The sequence below is a fragment of the Melopsittacus undulatus genome, chromosome 4 (genome assembly GCF_012275295.1).
Source record: "Melopsittacus undulatus isolate bMelUnd1 chromosome 4, bMelUnd1.mat.Z, whole genome shotgun sequence".
Classification (NCBI taxonomy): domain Eukaryota; kingdom Metazoa; phylum Chordata; class Aves; order Psittaciformes; family Psittaculidae; genus Melopsittacus; species Melopsittacus undulatus.
This window is the reverse complement of record NC_047530.1, coordinates 87899571-87923259: the sequence shown is the minus strand read 5'-3', so window position 1 is coordinate 87923259 and position 23689 is coordinate 87899571. Positions and strand designations below refer to the sequence as shown.

Genomic DNA, 23689 nt, shown 5'->3' with positions numbered 1-23689 from the left:
TACAAAAAAAGGCACTGGTCTAACGTGGGACATGCAGCCCCAGACCCTACAAAACATGTGGCAAGACCTATGTAAGAAAGCACATTAATTCAGGAGAGGGCCAAACAGTAGGGCTCCCTCAACACCTCAATAGCTAAATGACTCCATATGATCTTTCACATATATGTCCTCACCATACCCTGCTGAAACAGAGGACGTATGTTTCCTCTTCTATTCATGGTGAAATAGTTCAAACTATATTACACAGCCACATGAATGTAGCAAAAAAACCCCTCAAAGGTGTGATGAATAACATGATAGAAGGCAAGAACAGCCCCTCCCTATCATACTATGATCTGTGCAGCTGGAGGTAAGCTTGACAGAGTGATTTGTCTCACTGTAAATAACACTTTTGCAATTTAAAAGAAAATAAAATGTTATTTTCAGTCAGATGCATTTCATCATCAGGTTCACCATGCAGCTACCCCTGGAGGAAAGAATGTTTAAGGAGGGGGAGAAAAACTACTCCTCACAGCAGTGCCCACTGCGAGGTTTCATGAAGTGTCTGTGTAGCAATAGCAAGAGGAACAAAGAGAAACATCTGCCTATGCCATCTCAGCAAGGCAGAAGGAAGCAAACAGTAAAGCTCATAGACTGCACCTGTTTTTTCCTCCCTGCTTAATCCACAAGCTTCAAAGTACTTTCATTTGTCAGAGAGAGAGAGAAGAAAAAAGACTATGCTCTGTCCACTCAAGCAGAAGTAGACCTCAAGGACTACTTTTCGGACTGTCAAAAGTACAGGATGGCACCGAGCACTGTAACAGTAGAGATAATGCAGTAAGATGATTCATGTCACCAAAAAACTTCATGGATGTTTGCTAATGGAGAACGCACCCCATCTATCCCCCAAGAAGCAGAAGGTTCTAAAAACTCAAACTAAAAGCAAAGGGAAGAGCGGGCAAGCAGCACAGTCCTATGTTTGCACAGTCCTTTTGTTTTATCAACTGGCACAGGGCTCTTGCCTGTGAGCAGGTGACATTAGTGCCAGTGCTGAGCAGCTTCTGGACCTATCCCACTGGCCCACCTGTGTTGGCCAGCACAGGTAGACTATCACTGAAGCTGCAGGTGTAGACTCATTTGGGTGTGATTAAGGGCTTGCTGGCTCCCAGTGCCAAGCTGGGTGGCTCAAGCCCCTTGCTCTCCCTGTGTCTTTCCATGAGACACAGAAATGCTTGCTGACAGTAATCTATGAATACAGCCAAAACAACAACCAAAAAAGTAGTGGAGAGAGGTGTTCCAAAGTATCACTAAATTGTTTCTGGATGGCATTTTCAGAGGATTTTTTTTTTAAGTCAAGGACATTTTATAGAGCATTGAGTTTATGAATCACTTATTTTTCTTTTCCTCTGCTGTTCCGTAACTTTTCCAAATGTCACAGAATAATAACTGCTGTGCAGATCAGTATTACTGAAGGCTGGAAAACAGAATAGAAGAATAGGTGTGCATTTCCATTTTATATTAAATTAAATGCCTGATTTTCTTTGCATACAAACTTTTTCAAAATCCCCAAAATGTACTTGTCTACCTTTTTTTAGAGTGGAAGCCTAAACTACTGTCTCTCCCTCCCCTCCCCACTCCTTTGTCCGGACTGCTAGAAAAAAGAGAGATTGAGACAAAGGACACAAAGCTTCCCACTGCCTCCACAGAGATGAGCTCTGTTTCTTTATGTTTATTATACTATGCTAAAAATGTCAACAAACGGCACTTGCACATTAGCTTTTAAAGAGAACCAAGGCTTTAAAAGGAAAATTACTTGGAATTGGAGGTTGGTTTGAAATCTTCAAAGCAAACCAAGCAGTTTAGATATGAATCTTAAATAAAATCAACAGAAGTCCCTGTATCTTGTAAGAAAAAGATCTCAATGATAAGGTAGAGACAGCATGTTCTCCTGTTGTCCTGCTCTACCCCTCACTTCTTCATTTGCCAAAGCAGGCCATACTGCACCTTGAAACAGCAGGTGCCCGTTGTAATTCCAACCCCCATCCACCACGTCACTGATGGGATTACACTGTACAATAGAACAGCCAAAAGAAGTCAGTCCCACCAACTTGAGCAGAACATCCTGCCTCCATTGCAGTGCCCTTAAGCTGGAATCAGGTGTTGCATGTTTTTATTGGTATAATACCTGATTCATCCTCAGTTTGAAGGCCTGATATTAAATGTGATGGGAAGATGCACTAGGGGCTTGCTGTGCATTTCAAATCTATGTTGTGCCTCTTCTAGGCATCCAAGTAGAATGTCTATATCCAAGTAGATGCCAAGAAGACAGTAACACAACAAGCATATAGTACATTAAAACAGAGTTTTGAGCCTCTCACTTCCCCTTTCAGAGCTCAGAGAAAACACCTAAACACACACACAAGTAAGAAACACTGAGAGTTGCTATGGCTGGAGACTTCAGAGCTATGAAGCACCAGTGCTGGCTGAGAAACACTTGTGCTAACGCAAGACAGCACAGTCTTAGCTACAGACCTGGTGAATTCAGGGAAGGATTGCAAGACCTCTCTCTCCTTTTCTTAGGAAATCATGCAGTGCTTTCACTAGGATGTTTTAATACATGCTGGACTCTTGCCTGACCTTTACAATACCTAAAAACTAGGACTCTGTGTTAGCACCTCAGGTTCTTTTTCCATCCCTTGATACTCAAAAGAACCCTGACTATCTCTTTCTCCTCTCCTTTCCTGCCCTGCTCTGTGTTGGCAAGATCAAAAAACCCCCAATGATTTGCTCAGACAAAATTAGGAGAGATCACACATAGAATTACCTGCAACTAGAGAGCAAGAAGTTGCAGTCATGCAGCCCCATGGGAAACAGTCAATTGTAAATCCAGTCTGGAAAGTATTATTTGAAAAATACAACCACCAAATTACATAATGGAATCATAGAATAGTTAGGGTTGGAAAGGACCACATCCTGTAGTTCTTATTTAGACAAGATATTCTGGGGCTTCAGATCAGAGCTTTTTCAGACTTACACCTGGCTGCAGACCAGGAGTTGCTCATGAGCCAAACTGCACAGAGAACTAGAAGATTCCCCCGGGAGTGATTCAGGATTGCTTAATGCATTGCACAGTAAATATTATCTAAGATATTTAGACAGTCTCTCCAGCAAAAGAAATTAGTTGGCTCAGGGGACTCTTGATCTGATACAAGTACAGACACAGATCCATGATGCCAGGGTATTAAAAATGCAGCACTTTCAATTGCAGACAAGTGAATGCTTCAGTTTTATTAGTACGGTATTAGCAGGGTGTATGATTATAAATAAGACCTGTCTACATATCAGTTTCAAAGTATTTGATGCTCATATTCTGCATCTTCCACCACTATGAACTCTGCTTTGAATGGGGTCTTTGTCTTCGGTAGCACCTTTTTTCTCATTACTGAAATGAAATTCCTAGGGATGACGATGAAAGGTTAGAAAATCCTAATTATCTCCTATTTAGACTAAAATCCCCCAAGAAACTACTGAGAGTAAAGTACCCTTCTAGAGGAGAATTCTCTGAAAAGTTGAACCAACCAGAGAGCCTTGACCATCAGCTGGGGCTGGCCAGGAGGCATTCTGACATAGAAACCAGAAGCCACAAGACAGAAAGGCACTTAGATGCTGATGAGATATGACAAAAGGAAAAACAGCTACAGGAGAGAATGCATAGTCAGGAAGTGAAAGCAGGGATTTCCAAAGAGGCTTTCTGCATAATCCCACAGAAAGGCCCAGAAAAGTAAGGAAAGAGATACTCACACCCACTTTCATTAGGTTTGGGCTCAATTCAGGCATTTCTTGCAATAGGTATGGGAGAAATTATTGTTGTTACACTTTACACAATTTGGTATCCCATAGAAAAGATATGAAACTGAAGTATCCATAAGAGTAGGGTTCTGGGAACGCAGAGGAGGCTGGAGTGCAAGCCTGATTTTTTCTGAAGGCTAACTAGCAGAAACCCTATGTCATAAGTCATCTCTGGCATTAAAGAGTTATTTCTGGCACTGAGATGCTTTTACTTAAATCTCCTCTACTCTCACCTTGTGAAACTGCTGGCCCCAGGGATACCTCTGCTGGGGGTTGGATCCCACTGAAGTTTCTCTCCTGTTTGGAGCAATCTGCTTTCTCACATCAGGCTGCTATTTAACAACTCTGAGACCTTCCCCTTGCCAACCTGGATTGCAAACTATGGGAGGGGGTGGATGCCCTGAAGGACAATGGGCTGTAAGGAGTTACTGCAGTATGTAACATTGCCAGGGTTTTTAAAGCATGGCAACATACTGGACTGGCATATGTCATCAGCCGAATAGCTAAGCCATAGGCTGGCAAAGCACAAAATCAGCTTTTGACAAAAAGTAGCCCCTTCTAAAGATGCAGAGCCCCCTATTCATCATGACAAATTGAACTAGTTCATTCAAAGCCAAGACGCACTCTGAGAGCTGTTAAAACCAGGAAATTTAGTTTTTCCCCTTTTCATTTTATAAATAAAAAAAGTAGATGTTGAAGAAAGACATGTGCTAGTCCCACAGATCTGAAGGAGCTGACAACTGGAAAAATAAAACAACTATTAATGAATTATTTTTCACAACAACGTCATTTTGATTTTTGGCTGGTTAATGTTTGAAGAGATAGATACACCAAAAGGGGATAGGAAGAGGGTAATCAAGTGCTTTTAATTTCAAAAATTGAAAATTAAGACTCTGAGGCTTTAAATGCAGATTTATTTTCTTCCAAATGCAAACTGACACATACTGAGTAAATAAATCAGTTGCCTAATTGGACAGTTTTCTAACACATAAAAATTAAGAATCTAAACATTGAGCTTGTAGAATAACATAAATATGTAAGAAGAGCCTTCTGCTTACTGAATTTACCACTATGGCTGTGTGTAGTGACAGAACAGCATGTTTTAATGCTACCAATAAAAGAAAACATTCATTTACAGATCAGAAAGTACAAACATAGGAGATGATTAAAATCTATTTTAGTTAATAGGATTTTCTTCTTTTCAGCATAGATAATTTTGAATTTCAACCACTGGTGTAAAATCAATTCACACAAAGGTACACTTTGAATCCTTGGTTCAAAGGCAACCTATATGACAGCAAGTCATTCCCTTGCTGAAAACATCTGTGAGCATTGGTTATCTCAGCCCTGCTCTTTGTGCACAGATTTTGTACCAGGAGGGACTACCATCCATTGAATGCCAAGGAATGGATACCTTCTTTTCTCACCTCCTTGCTCTCCAGTCTTTATGCCTTTCCCTTTTCTCCTCCCACCCATCACTCACAGAACCTTAACTCATGTGTTCAGCTCCTTACTTATGACATTTCTATGGCTACTGAGAAATTCTAAAAAACAAGCAACTTATCTATGATTCTATTATGATAGGGAAGAAAAAGTAATTTGCTAGCGCTCTCTAGGAAGAACACTGAAATCAAGCAAGTCATATGAGCAGAGTGGCCCACTGGATTTCCCTTGGTGACCTGCAGCTCAGTAGGGATGGCAGGCAGGTTGGAATATAAAGATCTAGTTCACTAGCACAGATGAGTGCTTCTCCCTGGGATTAACTAATGATCACTGTGATACAGCCTAAGATATGTAGGGCAGCCAGAGACAGTTAATGGGGATCTGTGGCAGTGTCACCCACAGTACTTCATATTTTGTCTCCAGAAAGTAATACCATGCTTTGAAATATTAAGGTGTTCTGCAAACATTAAGCCACCTGGAAGGCAACTTTGTCTAATGGTTGCCTCACTGGCCTAAGTCACTATGCAGAAGACTATTCCTGTCTTATTACCCTTTGCTGAATGAGTCTGGACAAACTGTCAACTTCTCCATGCCTCCTCTTCCCTACACTTAAAAGGAGGGTATACAACTTCCTTTGAAACACACTGAACTCCGGGATGAAGATGTTATCTTACATTTGCCTCTGATTTAAAGTATTAAGCTTTAGGACATGTTTGGGAAAAGTAAATAAATTTGTTTAACAAATGAGAAAGCCAAAATCAATACAGTAATTCTCACAGTTTATGTATCTTAAAAAAAAAAAGAAAAAAAAACCACCAAAACCAACCAACCAAAAAAACTTTATCACTCTTCTCACATTAACAAAAGGCAAAAATAACGGGACAAAATGAGATATAATTACAAACATCTCTCCTATTGAAAAGGACAGAGGAGATGCCGGGAAAGATACTGAACATGCACATACGCTCCAGGGCACATCACTGCTGGTTAAAATCACCTGCAATGGACAAAGATGCTTTGTCACTTCACTGTGGGATGCACGGAAAAATAATGTTGTCTGTCCTCTGTGCCAATTGAATAATTAATACTGAGCTTATTGAGGGAGATTTTAAGTGGGGAAAAACAAGCAAAACCCCGTAAAGGCACGTTAGCACACAATGGCTATGTTAGGGACAAGCAAACGGCACCACCTCAGCCTTCACAGTCTCTTCCTGACAAAGCCCATGCCTGGAGGCAGTATTCTCCGTCGGCGGGTGCCAGGCAGCAAACACCAGCGGCTTTCTCCGCTATTTATGACACTTATAGAGCATTACGCTGTCTCCTCCTGTGTGGGACTCCGTTACCCTGCTCTTCACGGTATCTTCCCGCGTCGCTGCGGAAGGTGACCCGAAACAGTGCAGAAAAACACCAGAACCCTTCGCTGAACAGCAGACGAGACCGCGGGTGGGAGTAGCTGGGTTTGCTTCGAGGCTCCAGCAGGCTGAGGCGACCCCGAGGCACCAGGAGAAACCGACCTCTCCCAGGTGCTCGAACCATGGTCCCTCCACCGCAGGAGCAAACCCAGGTGCCACCCACCCGCGGATAATTGCCCCACCTCCCTCCCCCTTACCTGCCGCCCACGGGGCCCCGTACCACGCCATGTTGTGCTGCAGGACGATCCGTGCTGCTAAGACCCCGAGCACCTCCAGCACAGCTCAGCCAACACCGTGCTCGGTGCACCCGGGGCGGGCGGGGCCGCAAGTCACGTGGTGGAGGTGGTGACTGTGGCGGCTGTGGCCGCCGTGGTCCTTGTGCGAGGCGCTGTGTGAAAGAAGGGGAAGATGGCGGTGAAGCATGGGCTGCTGGCGGCCGGACTGTTCCGCAGGCGGGTGGCTGTCGTCACTGGCGGCGGCACCGGCATTGGCAAGGCCGTTGCCGCCGATTTGCTGTCGTTAGGTGGGCACGGGGAGGGTCCCCGGAGAGACCCGATGGGGTAGCGGGGCAAGGTGGGTGTCAGGGAAGCGGGGCCGGGAGTGAGGTGAAGGCGGGGGATGGAGTTTGAAGGGAAAGGCTAGGGGGATTGTGTTCTGTTTCAGGGATAGGCAGCGCTCGAAGCCTGCTGAGGAGTTTATGGATGGGACGTTGTGACTGGAGTCAGTGAACAGTGAGGACGGGATGATGCTGATGTGGGACTGTATCTTTTGGCCCTCTAGCACTTAAAAAGATGCGTTATTTTAAGCTAGAGTGGTCAAAGTGAAGTTATATTAAACTCGGACTCTTTCATATTTTCTCTTAACCGAGTTTTCATCTTGCTCAACTGGAGGATTTACTTGGTTGTTAAGCTGAACTTATGGAGTAGTACAGTTTTGAACTGTTGTTTGCATGATCAGCTTAAGAGAAATGGTGCTTCTCACTCGGTACTTGTGACAGAAATGTCCTCAAGTTAATCTTAACTTAGCTGCTTTGTGGGTTTTCTTACCATATTGATTATAGAGAAATGGTAGAATCTGGAGTGAAAGGCAATCTTCTGAGTAATCCACTTTGCAACACCTTTTCTGCAGGTTTCAGCATAATTGCTATGGATCATTGGCATCAAACTTGTTTCAGATAATGTTACCACTGTTGATTTGCTGTCTTCAAATTACCAGCACTATTATGCCATACTCACTGTGGTTTGTGCTCTTGGAATGAGCCCTGGGCTATGTCAGTGGGTAGTAAAGAGTTTTCTTGGTTAAGACTGTACTGGGAGGCATCTTTGCCTCTCCTGGCCTTTATCACAGCTTTCCACACACTCAGTGGAGATTAACTGAGGACTAGTTGTGCTACCTTGGTATTACTGGTGAACTAAGCAGGTTTTTTAAGCTGTAAGGACATTCTGCATTAAAGAGGTGCTCAATGAAGTTATGCAGTTACCTTAAAATTGTACTTAATTTGATCTACATGATTTTTCTCAAACAAAGTAACAAAAGCATATATCCATAACATCATAAATAGAAAACAAGGCTACAAATCATATGTGAGAAAATGAAGAAAGAGCTATGGCTAAAGCTCACCTGTGTAACTGTCTTTACCTGCAGTCTTGCTGCCTACTCCTGAAAAGGAAATGACCAGGAATTATTTCCATGTATACTTTGCACTGTAGGTTGTGTAATTTTGGAGGAGTGCTGGATGGACAGTAAATGCCGTAGAAGCAGTGACAGATAATGCCAGTTGTGGATGTAGTTTGTTTTTATAACCAGTCTTGTATGAAGCCTTATGTATAGATTTTAAACTTCTATCTGGAAAACTGTGCTCTTTCTCCCCTGACTTTATCAGGAAGTGGCCTGGTCATTCTTTGTGAATTCAAATAGATGAAGTTTATATAGTAAGTACCAAGTGTACCTCAGTGAGTTAGAATTTCCCCATCCATCAGTTATTTAGCAAAAGTATAGTCTTTTACTAGACCTTACTCATTATCACTGTGTGTATTAATAAGTACTTAAGTTGGTAAATATAACTGTGCTACTGTGATTTAGTATTTTGTGTTAATCATTAATTGTGTGTACCATTTTATGAGCTCTGTGTTAGTCAGGTGGTTGTGCAAGTGACTGGAGTTCTTAATTTAAAAAATCAGAAGATGTCAGAGACTAATATCTTCACGTGTGTTGATTTAAGATGGCCACTGATTGAAGCTGAAGCTCCTGTTCCTAGTGATGTGTAGTTACAGCACTTCCTTCTGGAAGAATTAAACTCCTTTACTTATTTATTTACTTTTATGTACAGTTCTGCAAAACGGCCTGAGCCAAATGAGCAGCTTGCTGCTCTTTACACCTACTAGTTATTTTGAGGTGATTCTCATGTTTGTTTGATCATGAGAGGCCAAATTCCACTCAGCAAAATAGCAACAGCAATAACAAAAAACCTCACCAACCCAAAACAAACAAACAAGAAAATAAAACCCCAAAAAACTAACCCAAAAAACCTCCACCAACCCACCTGTTAATATGTTAACTTTTTTGGTGGTTTTGGCTGTTTGAGGGTGTTGAATTGGCCTATATTGAAGTAGATGAGCAGCAGAGCTGTGGGTGGCTTCTGAGACTATGGAAGGAGGGAACTGGGAGCAAGATGTCTTTGCCTGCTTGGCAGTAGAAGCTAGTAATTTGCTTATCCGTAATATGAAATTGTATGCCTGCTGGATTTGCATTATGAATTAATTTGGTGTGCTCTGCTTTTGTCTGTGTAGTAGCAATTGCTGAAGCCTGAAAGCTGTCCTGAGTCCACTGATGTTACAGAGAAACTAGACTGGTTGTAGTGTAAGTGCTTGCCATTAATTTGGCAGCTGCATTGCTTTTCTCTGTAGAATGAGTCCTGCCTTCAGATGCTGAAATAAAAAACAACAGAAGGCTTGAGCTCCTGCCTATTTTTGCTTCTCCTTCCTGAGCTAAGATTCTGCAATGTGTGGTGATGCCACAGGGAAGCCTCTGCTCCTGCTGTCTGTAGTCTGCAGATAGGAATTAATCTTGTGAGGCTGTCATCCTTCCCTTCAGACCCTGTAGGGTTAAAAAGTATTTGTTCACTGCTAGTCCAAATTACAGCCAGACATGCAGTAAGATTATTTTTGTGGTTTTAGGAGCAAGCATTTTTTTGTAATCAAGACTTGCTGAATCATCTTTTATTCATGTAATTGATAAACGCAGCTGTGAGCAGAGGCAGCAGAAGGGATATCTGAGAGCTACTTTGCTGACTCTGCAATTCACAGCCTATCTTCCCTTTTGCAGGAAGGACAGGAAACCTTGTAGGCATTTTTTTGATTACTCTTCTCCTGGCATGGTGGGATCTTGTTGCTAAGAAGCACCTGACATCAGTAATTTCTCTTGCAAGAATTTCAAGACTGTATCTTCTAGACAGTGACTAATAAACCCACATCCTACAAGATTCCTTCACAATGTTATTAAAAAAGCCCAGCATAACTGTAATTTTAACTGTGTTACCTGAAGGATGTTTCATTTTGTCTCTACAGGTTGCAATGTTGTTATTGCCTCTCGTAAATTTGACCGATTAAAAGCTGCTGCAGAAGAACTGAGCAACACATTTTCTTCCATCAGTACTGGCAAAGTGACGCCCATACAGTGCAATATCCGCAATGAAGATGAGGTAAAGACTAGTGATGTTGTTCTGGGGATTAACATGTCAAAAGTATATTCTGTATATAAATTCACAGCTCTCCAAAGGTCTGTTCTGTCCTCAAAAGTGGCTTAGAATAGGGGAAAAGTTCAGTAAAGCACTGTTAAACTGATCTAGATAAATTTGCTTTCCAAGGGAAGACTATTTTTTAAACACTTAAGCAAGAAAGCATTTCTAACTGCAAATAGTTTTCTGACTGTGGATATGTATTTCAGATATTTCTGGGAGAAGCAGACTTTGGAACTGGCATATTCTACAGCCGAGTCAGAGCCCACTTAGCATGGTTCTTTGTCACACTGCTGTCACAGCAGTGAGGGGGTGTTAACTTGTGAGGATGGAGACCTCAGAATAGTTCCTTCAATCAGGAAGTCATAGCATGGAATCTCAATGCCTGTGACTTGACACAAGTGCCCTGCATTGTCAGTTTCACTTGTATTGAAGGAAAAAAAACCCCAACAGCCAACCAAAACAAAACAAACTAACAAAAAAACACCAAAAACCCCTCAGCACCACTCTCCCCCCTCCCCCCCCGAAAAAAAAATGATATGGATATTATTATTTTTAGCCACATTTCAAATTTTGTTTACACTTTATGGTGTGCCTCATTATGAATTCTATTACTATCCCACTTGAGTTGTTTGGAGTTTTTTTTCAGATTGCAAAGAATAGCAGATGAAAAACAAAAGTACTTATTCCACATTCTTCTGAAGTCAGCACTCACATCCTAGTTTTTTAATCAGTGTAATTAAACATTTAAAAGTCTATCATCAGGTTAGACTTTTAACATATCGAGAAGAAATCAAAAATCTTCCAGTAATCACTGACTGCTACATCTTTCTTAACCTTTCGAAGTCTCTGTTAAATTCTAGTATAACTTACTTAATGGCCTTCATTAGCAGTGTGGGCTCTGGAAATACCCTAACATACAACCATAAAGGAATAAAAAGTAAAATTCTTCCCTCAGGAAACAGCTAGTGCTATAAAATACTTAGTGATACACTCAGACTTTCTCTCCTGAAGGAGATGAGCCTTGAGGCTGTGTGGTATGTCACTTCACCTACCAGTGAATTTTAGGTTAGTATTTACTAGCATCAGCAGTGTAATATAATAGGTTATGGTAGATGTCAGACGGCAACTTACATGATTAAAGCTACAGGAAAGAAAAGGGATAGAGAGAAAAGGCTTAAGCCTTCTTTCACATCACTGTTCTTGCAGAAAGTACTCTGGCATGCTCAATAACCTTCTGCATGTAAATCTTACTTCTGCATCAGTTTAAAAATGAGTTAGTGGGAACTGCAGTGTTCTGTGAGATGACAGGGAGCTTGGATGGCAAAATGAGGTAATCTCCACTAAACAAACTACCATTCATTTCTTCTCTGTTTATTAAGTGTGACTAACTTCCCCTGACTGCCATGATTTTTCAAATATGATGGCCAGTGGCTCAGCAACTTCATTTGCAGCTCTTTCAGGACCCGTGGATGGATTTCATCAGGTCCTGTGGACTTGTGTACATTCAGGTTTTTAACATGGTCTCGAACTAGATCCTCTTGTATAGTGGGCCCAAGGTCTTAATTCTCACATATTTGACAAAACAGCCTTAGATGGCTTTGGAAACTTTTTTGAAGGTGCTTTTAAAGCTTGTTTTATAGTGCTGTATAAAATTTTTTGGCATTATCCTGTTACTGGTAGCCAAGCTGATAACTTGGAGAAACTTCTGCTTTGCTATTATCCTGCAGTTTCATCATAGAATTGGCTTGTTTCCCATGTAGCTTTAATCTACTCATTTACAGATGCACCTGAACTTTTAATACAGTGTTGGAGAAGCCTCTATCAGACATCTCCTGCCAGTGCAAGTTCTCTTAAATCATTGTCATTTCCTATCTGTTTCTATTGAAGAGAGAGTTGAGAGGAGTAAAGTAAATTAAACTCTTGTCTTGCATTTTTCAGTCAACAACTCTGTCTTATAGTTTGACTCACTTCAGTTCTCCAACTGCTCTTACTACTTTCTGTTGAAATCTTATTTAGAAAAAAAAATCACTATGAAAACTCCATGAGCCTTTTGTGGAAGTTTTAAATAAGGAATGCAGTTTCCGTTAGCTGTTAATATAAGAACTTCAGTATTTGTGCTAAACAAATATTTATCCATTCCAGATTCACATCTCTAAGACCAGATATTTTTAATGATTAGAAACATCCTGTGATTTTTCTTCTTTAGCTCTTGTTTTTCTGTTTCAACAAGGGAAAGAACTTCAGAGTTCAGGTCTTCCTTAGACGTCAAAACTGATCCATCACAAGCTACAAAGCCCAGGAAGCTTCCTGAAGAGCTACAGAATTCATTTAGTATCTCCTCTTTGACATCTCACTAAAACCTTTCTAAGAGTAAGTCTTTCTCTTAAAGGAAGCCACAGTTATTACCTTTAAGAACAAGCCATCTGTTTGTACAGTGGCATGCCTTTTTTTTTTTTTTACATCCCTACATCTCTACCAGTTGTTCTGCATTTCTTTAAAGCTCCCTATGAATTTTGCCATGGCTTTAATTTTATAACAGGGCAAACTGGAGGGAGAGATTCTCAATAGAGGAGATCTGAGGAAAATGAAAGTGCTTTCAAAATTGCCAGATGATCTTTTAGTTTCCTTGGGCTTTTTCACCTCCTAGTACAAATCTTAAACTAACTGACCTGCTTTGGAGGTGACACAGCTCATTCCTCCTGTGTATCTGAGTCTGGGTCTGTGAAATTCAAGCATTAGAAAATTCACCCCTCATCACAGAGTGCAATTGGTTTGGTAGAGCTCTTTCTGACCTAGGAAGAGTCAGAGGAGGTGCAGTGAATTAATTGCTGCAGAAGACTGGTGGCAGATTTCATGGCAATAGCTTAAGGAATTCACATTTTGAAGTCTCTTAATCTTCATCCTCGGAGGCCTTCTTGCTCTCTAGCAAAACTTACTTTTCATTTTATGTACAAGAAATAATCTTGCTTGATGGAGGGTTTTCAGCCACTGCATAATCTGTCAGGCTTATTTGTCGTAAGTTTACTGCTGCTGTTTTTGGCTAGTTTTCTACCAAATGTTTTGTAAAGGCTAATGTATCTGTTTTGTTTTTAAATATGGAAGAGTAGAGGGTTCTGGGGTGCCAGTAAGGACAACTGAGGTTTTTGTGCTTTGGCTTCGTTGAGCCTTATTCTGAAGTAGTGTCTGTGCACCTGTTCCTTATCCTGTAGTCTGAAGTATGTAGTGGTCAATATTGCTTCTTAGTGATTATGAAGTTGAAGTGATTGTAATTATGTCAATGTTTTCTAGTACTGGCCACATAATTGTTGAATATAACAACAATGGAACAGCTTGCTCTTGCTGAGATGCAGGCCCAGACAGCTCTGTGTGTGCCTTTTCAAACCAAGCTCTTTTTCCAAAATCTAATTAATTAATTAATTCCAGTGCCTCAGTGTAATTGTGGTCAGACTGGAGGAGAGAGATCACCTCCTTTTTCCACTATGAAAAGAGCTTTCAACTTATCTTTGTAGGTGTTGGGAAGGGGAAGCATTTATTTGTGTGTCTTAAATGCTGAACTACAGAAAATCTGTTGACGGGGTTAAGACAGACATAAGGAGGTTTTTACCCTTGTAAAGCCTTTGTGATACATGCTCTGGACAAACATTTATTTAACTGACACCTAGATAAGTAGAAGACATAGCTGGGTAAGTGGAAGATAAAACTTTTTACTTCTAGTAGGCCAGTGTTTTTGAAATCAGCAATTCAGAATTCTGTACACAGTGTCCCCTTTCTGTACTTAAGCTCCAGCAATAACTGTGGCTGGATCAGACCCTGAGGGCAAAACCTATCACTTGGACATCTGATAAGCAGGATTCTTTGAGACGGACTCAGTGCAGTACTATTTAGTGCTTACCTTGTGTCTGAGTTCATTAGAAGCTTTTCTTTTCCGATAAACTTTATAGCTTGGCATAGTCTCAGTTAGTAAATACTGTGTAAAGCCTGTAGTGGAAGGCTGTGGCTTAGTGGAGAGCTACGGGTAAGAGATTCGTGTTGTACTTTAACACAACAGTAGCACAACAGAAAAAAATAACTTGTTATCACTGTGCAAGAATGGCTGCTGGTTCTAGTCCCCACATAGCAAATCTCTAACACTCTGTAGTGGGTAGTTTGCCTGGCGAGCTTTACTCAAGCTCCAGGTGACATGTGGACATGCAAGTGGACATTTGCCCCTCTTCTTTGTGTCAGAGAGTACTGTCTGTGCAAGTGTGCTACTGCATAATACTTTTGAGTTGTAGTCACACAAAAATGGCCCTTACTTGAACAGCTCCAGTCTTCTGGTTATGTCTGAAGTGCCTGGTTTCGTTCTTTTCAGTCTGTTTCAGAAGAGCATCCTAAACTGTTAACTCTGCCTTGTACGGTTTTGGTTTGCTTCCAGAGAGTCTTTAGTAGATTTTAATAAAATTCTTTCTGTGTGGATTTTGAATATTTAGGAACAGAAAGGAATCTTCTTCAGTTCTCACTGTGATTTAAATGCGTTCTACCAGACTGTTTCTTGCTGTGCTGGTGGCTGCTGTCACCATGTTTACTATAACTGGGAGAAGCACTGCAATGATGCTTTTTCTATAACACAGAAGACATTATTAAGATTGCTACAGCTGGAGCCATCTGAGCTGTCACTAGAAATCTGCTACCTGTAGCTTTTGCTGGTTTTCTGAAAGCAGAACTGATACGCAGTTGGGTTTTAGGTTTGGGTTGGGGTTATTTTTGTTTTGGTGGTGTTTTAATTTTTTTAATTGCCTCTAGAATATGGGACAAGAAGTAAGAACAGTTTCTTAAGATATATGTGGCCTATTTTGAATTGATATGTCATAGCATGTTTTGTCTACTTGTTGAAAACTTACTTGTGATTTTTTTTTCCCAGTGGCTTTTTCTTCTGATAAGTTACTGGGGTTTGTTGCTTTCGGTTTGCTTTTTTTTTTACTATCATTAGTATTTTCCTTTTTCTCTCTCCCACCCTGACCCACCAGCATGAATAGCCTTAGTCTCTTGAAACATTCCTTGTACTGAAACCATTTCTCTTCCATAAATGAGCCCATACTTCAGTGACTTATGGACAACAATATTCAAAGCAAGATTTTCAGGCTAACAAGAAGAGTTTGATAGGCTGAGCAAAGCATGATTTTTGTTGCCTGTTGAGGCATAACTTGTTGTGAGCAAACTCAAGTCTTTGTGGCATGATGCTTCTCACAAATCATTGATTTGGGACTGCAGTCACAAATGCTATGTTTTTTTGATATTTTTTTTTTCCTCTCAGATCCCTCAAGCTGCAGTGACTGATCTGAGGAATAAGATGACATTCAAAACTTAGAGATGGTAATTTAGGTATCAAAATTATTTTCTTACGGCTTTTTTTTTTTTTTCTCAGGAAGCATTAGTTTTTGGTCAGGCTTCAGTCACTATATGTTTAGATTCTTTTCTTCAGAGAGGTGCATCCTTACAGGATCTATACTGTCCTGTTAAACCATCCTGAACTGTAAGGCAGTTATTTATGAGACTGAGTTAGTGACACTCTTGGTGAAATACAGATCATGCATTGCTGCTTCTTTTATTTTTTTATGTTTTCTTCTGCTAATTCAGTATTGAGGAAGGCTGATTGACATCCTTCCCTTAGACAGATCTCAGAAGTAGCATTGCTCCTCATGTTTGGTTGGGGTTTTTTGTTTGTTTTTGTTGGCTTGTTTTTTGCATTTTTGTTTGGTTTTTTTTTGCATGTTTTCTTTGACCACAGAAGACAGATTAACTTTTTATGTGTGCTTAAGTATGAATAACTGATGCATCCTGTCTAGTTATGTAAACAGGAAACAGTCATGTTGTCCCATTTCCCCTGTTTCTTGAGATAAAGATTAAATTATTAAGCAGTTGTTACAGAGTTCTTATTGCTGTCTTGTAATAGGAAATGTACCTCAGCTTTGATATCTGTAAAATCTTTGAATGCTTTGAAATAACTTCTCCAGAAGGTTCTTGTGCTTAGTGTGAATGTGTGGCAAAACTGCTCGACTTCCAAAAGAAGACAATGTAAAACGGCTTAGTTTACAGCCTGTAGCTCAGATTAGGTCAATATCAGAGCTAGGTTTAGGTTCTCAAAATCTCTTTCCATTTGAACTTATGCCACTTTTTTCTTCACTGACAGCTCTTTGAGTGAGTGAATAACACGTCTACTACTATTTGTTAATAACTTTTCAGAGTACCTAAAGGTAAATAGTGCCAGACAGGGCTCTTAATTATAGTATTCATCTTGCTTATAGACAGACAGTATCTGCTTAGTCAAATATTCACCTTTCTTTTGCTAAAGAACACAGCCTATAGTATTTTCATAATTTTTTAGAGTTTGTGTTTTTGGGTAACAAATTAACCTTCTTGGTCTCTGTAAGAAGAAGTGGCTGTTGTTAACTCGTATGTCAGAGCTTTAGTGAATGTACAAAATGTCTAGATAAGAGTGTTAAAACTTCACAAGATGACTTATGTTTTATATGTAAAATGCTCAGGTACATATGTCAGAAGAAAAATATCATAGTTATTTTATATGGAATGCTTCCAGCATCTGGTGTGAACAACCCACTCTTGTGAAAAATGTCAGGAGGCTCTTAGTAGGTCTTAAGTAGCTGGCTTTTGTGTATGTTTGCTTTTATAAACCTTGAGCAGCTTAAATCCCCTTCTTTTTTTCACTGCTGGTATTTTATGTAGCACCTGCGTTATAACAAGAAGATCTCCTAAGTAAACATGGACTTGGCCTAATTCTTCTTGGTTGACTAAACTTGTCATACTGATCTTCCAGCCTTTATGAAGGCTGGTACCTCCTGTTTATGTGTGAAAAGGGTATGAGAGAGAAAATATTGTCCCAATGAAATTGCGTATATAGTGTAATTGGAATACTATACTAACAAATATTTTTTTAGGTAGAAGCTTTGGTGAAGTCTACACTAAGTCTGTATGGGAAGATTGACTTCCTGGTGAATAATGGAGGAGGCCAATTTGTAAGTCCTTCTGAAGCCATCAGTGCAAAAGGCTGGAATGCTGTGATAGACACAAATCTGACAGGGACCTTCTACTGCTGCAAAGCAGGTAAGAGCTGCACATAAAGCATTTTTGTTTGGTTGGTTTGGTTTCTTTACAGCAATGCCAGAAGACAAGAAATGTAATGTTTCTCTACCTTTTTTTTTTTTTCCACACGCTTACCTGACGGTGGAGATTTGTTTTCACAATCTCATCCAAAGCTCTATGTTAAACTGTACATTACATTTGTTCATATATACAAACATACATTTAGGGAACTATGATCTCATGGTTAAGTGCAGATTTGGGGAGTCAGTTGGCTTGGATACTCAAACGATTGTAGGAAAACAGCTTTATTTCTGTGGCCTGAATTCACTGTGTGTAATACAGGAAAAGATTTCCCTTCTATCAGGGGTGTAAGTTTAAATTTAAGCATGGTATACGATTTTCAGATAACACTGGGAATGTGGAAATGAAAGTAACTTATGTGGAAGAATGGATTCTTGACTTCCACCAAAAGGCTTCTTGACAAAGAGCAAGCCCTATCTGGACCACACCTGTTCCCCATGCAGTGGTGAGGCTATGGTACAAAGATCAGATTGTTTATCTAAATCCACACAGGAAATGTGTAGTGTAATTGGAGTTAGGGGTCCAAATTTGCCTCCAGTTGGCCAGTTTGTTTGCCTGCATTTCTTCTGATATTTATAGGTTATCTTCTTCCTTCATACAGTGTACAATGCTTGGATGAAGGAACATGGAGGAGTCATTGTCAACGTTACTGCTGCTGTGAAAAATGGGTTTCCTGGAATGTCGTAATATATATTTTATTTTTACATTTTGTTACATTTTCACCCTAGAAGTGCTAATTGCTCTGAAAGACTTCATTTTAGAAAAGGTGGCAGAAGAGCATAGAAACACTGCAGTTAGGTGAAGAGAGGACAATTGTATCACTTGGCTGTATGTGTGGGGATCTCTTCCTAATTCAGTGGAGACTATAGGAATAAATGTCATCTCTGTTCTCTGACAATTTGTTTGTAGGAAAGTAGGAAGCAAGACTTGCTAGCAAAATGATATGCTAGTGGGACTAGTTGCACTTAAATGCAACCTTTACTTTCTCTCCAAATTTCTGGAGAATTTTCGAGAATTTGGCCTGTGTTGTTTTCCTCTTCTATTGTCAGTTTAGAGGTGTTGATGATGTGATGAGTTATGGGAACAGTGGAATAGGAGGAACATTTCTAAAATGTTCCCAGGTTTTAGCTTTGTCCTTTGGGTCATGTAATGCCTGCCTTTCCTGTTTTCCTTTTTGCTTTTGTAGCCATCTTTCTTGGAGAAGGTCTCAGATACAGATAATTCATTCTATTTGCTCTGCACCTTTCTTGGAGCAGAAGGAGTGTCATGTGTACAAGCATACTACCACATCTGTAGTTCTTTTATACTGACTCAGATGATCACAGCTGTCTGCATGAAGCTGCAGCATCTTCCCCATACCTGTGTGTGTGCTATATTTATGCAAATTTCTTTATCCTCAAAATGGAAGTGAGCCAGGCGTCTTCCAATCTGACACTTTTCCACCAAAAAAAAATTTTGTCAAAAAAGAAATAATGCTTAGAACATGAATTCAGATTAAATTTCAAAGTTGTCGAAATGCTGGATTTTGACAGTTTCTTAATAAAAAAAATTATCTAAATTTCTTCTTTGAAACCACTTATTTTTTACATTTGAAATAGAATTTCTATTGAAGAAAATATAAAAATGTAATTTGAGCAAATGTTACATTGCCTCTCTTTGTCCTGATTCAGAGTTTAAAGCTTTCAAAAATTATTTTTTTAATTTTTATTTTTTTTAAAGGAACAGCAGAATATTTTCTCACTAGCTTGTTGGCAGTGCAAAATGCATTTAGATATCCACAGGGTGGTGCTGAAGTTACAGTTATTTGAGTTTCTCCATTCTGGTTAAGTCTGGTTGAAGTGTCACAGCAGATATGCTGAAGCTGTATTTGAGGGTTGAAAACCTAATCCCAAATAACAGTAGATAAAAGTTTTTCCAAAAAACTGTTGTGTGTGTGGATGAGGATGGACAAAACTACTTTCAAATTAAATTCTTGTTGTTTTGATGCTTGGTTTAGAAATGTACTGTTGAAAATGACCTGCCTTTACAAGTCCAGCCACCACTCATGCCAAAAATCACCTGATACGTTTTTGCATATGTATAGCTTCTGAGCATAAAACTAGTCAAGTTTTTTTGCTCATAGTGCACCTGGAGGTTATTTATGGCCTAAACCTGTGAATAAGTTGGAGTTTGTTATATTTTCCTTAAGTTTTTCTTATTCCTTTCCTGGTATTTGAGAAGCTATTGTGTCTATCTTCTCTAAGTCTGTTTTGTTAGTCTAAAGGAATTAAACTCTTAGTTTTTTCTGCATCCCACTTTCTGCTGTTCATCATTGCAGTCATTTTGTCTGCATTTACTTAGCCTTGTAAACAGTCAACTTTTTGTAGTTTTACACAGTTTGAACTTTGCCTTCAGTTAAAAACAAAAACATTTTATAAGCCTGCTTCTGCAATAAAACGTAGCTGGCCTCATGTCACATTGAGGAAGAGATTATAAGTATTTCCAGAAATAACAGGAAATCATAGCATAGCTTGTTTAAACTGTGATGCTATGGTCAGACTTACAAACTAGAAAATCTCTCTCTCACAGCTGGTCCAGTCGTAGAAAGCTACTCTGACTACCCGAGTGAGGATGTAGTAGAAGTAACATTGGGCACTGTTAGCTGGGGGAACAGATGCTTCTTTTGCTTTTTCTCAATAGGCATTCAGGAGCTGCAAGAGCTGCAGTGAATAACCTAACCAAGACTTTGGCTTTAGAATGGGCCTGCAGCGGAGTAAGAATCAACAGCGTTGCTCTTGTAAGTAATGGCAAATGATCTGATTAAACTTAGCCATCATACATGTTCAAGGCTGAAATTTTCATACATACAGGGATTTAAAAATCTATAGCCTGTAACTGTTTGTGGATTATTTATATATCTCTTTAAAATTTCCCCATCTACATTCTTCAGGTTATTTAGAGTGTTTTGTAATGTTCAGATGATGAACCAGAGATGGAGGATAAAATTGCTTCTGCTTTTTCCTTTGATTTGGCACTCTTATTTTGGTTTGGGTTTTATTGTTTGTTTGTCTGCTTGTTTTTTTGGGGGGTTATCTAGCTTACTGAAATGATACGTAGGAGGGTTGTTGACCTGACTTATAAACCCTTGACATAAAATTAGCAAATGCTTTGCATTTCGGTAATGATTACATTATTTCTGAATGCACATTTTTTTTTCTATTTGAGGTACAGGTACGTTGATGGTTCCCACCTGTGTTTACAAAGTTGCTTTGAAAATCTTTTGAATGTGTCACAATGTCTTTACTTTGTCTTCTACATGTTAAATTAATTGGGTTTAGCATAAAAAGACTGTATTTAGAGTGGATCCTCTCTCAAAGACATTATGTATAAAAATGTGTGTTCTGATTTTTGTTTTTTCTTGTCAAATATATGCAGATAGGAAACCACTATACAGGTCAGGTAAAATATGCATGTCACATTTCTGAGGAAGTAGGTAGCATGTAGCAGTTGTTTTACATACTTGTATGGAAAAAGCAGCTATATTTTTCTAGTGCATGGTGCTGCAGACATAGAGGTTATATAGAAGCCCTGGCTTTAACATTTGAGGTTTTGTGATCTGTGTCATCTTCGCTCTTAACCACAGTTTATTTTGCACATTTATTCCCTTGAGAGCAAAAGAGGAAAGGAAAACTTTGTCTAGCTCCTTCTGCATTCAGCATTTATCTTATCTCACAATATAGTTAATCATCAGATTTGTTTGACTGGTCCCTAGGAAAATCTTTGTACTATCTTTGTAGGATGTCTGTATATCCCGTTGTGCCTCTTGTCCTAAAACATCTTGCTCACTTTCTTTGGTATAGCACAGAATGCTTAATAGCAGATGTGTGTTGATTGTGCAGGTAGTGGCTCTTACGTAGCCTGCGTGAGGCCCAAGTCATCTGGAGACTTGTTAAGGCTTGTTTTTCCTGTTTGTTTTTTCTGATTTATGAAGTCTTGGGGAAGTAATTAAGACAGCATTATTATGGGAATATATTTTTCAGGCATGCTAATTACCTCATGAATCATACTAATTATACATTATAGCATATGTCAAAAGTTTTTGACAAGCGAACACTTCAGTAGTTTGGCTCTTTCAGAAGGATTTTCTAGCTTTGTTACTGTGGGGGTAACAAAAAATCCATGTAATAGTTACAGTAGCACTTCACATCCTTCCATCACCTTTGTGAACACAACTAAATCTGTGTTAACCACAGAAAACGGTAAACATTTTATAGGAGCAGAGTAATATGCAGGGAATAGGTACATAGACAGGGAAATACAGTTTCACGTACCAGTTACTTCCCTGGCTCCCAAAACCTAGCATTTGTGTTTCACAGATACCTTAGAAGAGAATCGTATCATGTACTCCATGGATGAACTCAAGTTTTGTTATCTTATTTAAACTTGAGTCCCAAAAGTTCTGTTATAACTCATCTATGTAACTCTGTGTCATCACTGCTATAGACTTCATCTTCCCTCTCAGTCTAAACTGGACTGTGTAATTATCAGAGCAAAGACAGTCACCTTTTTCTGTTTCTCTAGCAGCTAAACAGGGAGAGTCACAACTCTGATTGTGAAATCTGTCTGCTTCCATAATTCACAAGAAAACCAATCTAGCATTCTTACAGATTACAAGAAACTGTTGAGAATTTGTCCTTGGAGCTTTGTAGTTTTCTGCTGTAAGCTAATATGAAATGCTTGCTATTTCAAAACGGTCTTTGAATTTCATCCTATGCTTTCCACTGTAGTTATTGAAGTGACAGCAGAGAATTGGAATAATCTGAATTACTTTGCTTGAATAGAGATGTGAGTAGCAGCCAAATTACCTTATTCTATAAATTATACTGTTCCATTAAATTTCAAAACTTGCATTCAAGTGCTGTTTGGGTACTTTAATGCCACAGAAAATGACAACTTCACAGTTTTACAATAATCACAGTCTAAACAATATGCAAGATAACTTAATTTTCACTATACTGTTTTAAAATAGGGACTAGTTTTTTCAGAAACTGCTGTTGCAAACTATGGAGAACAAGGTACAATGATGTGGTTAAAGATCATACCAAAAATTCCTGCCAAGAGGTCAGCGGTTCCTGAGGAGGTAATGTACTTCAGAACATTTGTGATATTTCTACTTGTGTCTCTATTTTGAAGTGTCTTTGTTATATGGAGAATAAAAAAGGTTTAATTTTGCACTGTGATGGGTTATTAAAAAAGAAAAAAGCTTGTGGTAACGTGTAGTAGTGCCAAGCAGGAGACTTAACCAATAGTCACTGTTATACTGAAAGTTTAATTTAGATGCTTCTTACAGCTGAAGTGTTTAATAGTAGACATCAGTTTCTGAAAAAGTTGCCTTCCAACAAGAAGGACTGAAAGAATGAATTTAATGTGAAAAAAAGTGTATCTTAAAAGTACTTAGCTATCTTCCACCAAGAATGTGCATCTTTGGTAAACTGTTCAACTCTTTTGACTTTTTTGATACCTGGTGTTGATCATTGAGAGCTTACTGGTTTTCAAGTGTTATGTACCTAATGTTTGAGGCTGGAAATACAGCTTTAAGAGTGTTTAGTTTTCATTTCTGAGTAGAAAACATTGGTATGTCTTGCAAAAGTTTTTACAAGAACAATTCCCAGCAGTTTAAGAAAGATTAAAATTGTCATTCTTCTGTTAGATCTCTCCTGCGGTGTGTTTCCTGCTATCTCCAGCTGCTTCTTACATAACTGGGATAACTCTGACTGTGGATGGTGGCTACAGTTTATATAAATCTCTCCCAAAGATACCTGGTAAGAAACAAGCTACAAAACAGTGCCCATCAAGTTACTGAAGTTGGGCAATGGGAAGGCACAAAAGTAAAATGCCTCAATTCTCAATCAGTTAAGTCTGTTGTTTTATTTGTTTTCTTCAGATCATGACAGATGGCCCTTGCCACCAGAAGGAAAAAATTCTGAAATGCTTCGAAATCTTATTTCTGGCAAATTCAAGCCAAAACTGTAAAAGGAATGATACTTCACCTTATTCGTAGTTGTACACTTGCTGGTAATCTTGCTTTGTAATGTGAGCTGCTTACTCTCAGTAATTTTCTTTTTTT

The 23689-nt window shown here is 39.3% G+C and overlaps 2 protein-coding genes across 2 annotated transcripts in view; one reads left to right on the top strand and one right to left on the bottom strand.

Moving 5' to 3' along the window:
• Positions 1 to 6994, bottom strand: part of TMEM169 (transmembrane protein 169) — a 16264-nt gene extending 9270 nt beyond the window's left edge. The window contains exon 1 of the mRNA XM_005153830.3: positions 6881 to 6994. The gene's annotated coding sequence lies outside the window, so the exon portion shown is untranslated. The remainder of the gene's footprint in view (positions 1 to 6880) is intronic.
• On the top strand, positions 6899 to 23689 carry PECR (peroxisomal trans-2-enoyl-CoA reductase). Its single transcript, XM_005153829.2, has 8 exons — positions 6899 to 7206; positions 10250 to 10383; positions 17358 to 17523; positions 18185 to 18266; positions 20263 to 20359; positions 22592 to 22702; positions 23273 to 23384; positions 23507 to 23689. The coding sequence occupies exons 1-8, from the start codon at positions 7092 to 7094 to the stop codon at positions 23593 to 23595; spliced, it is 906 nt and encodes a 301-aa protein (XP_005153886.1). The 5' UTR covers positions 6899 to 7091; the 3' UTR covers positions 23596 to 23689.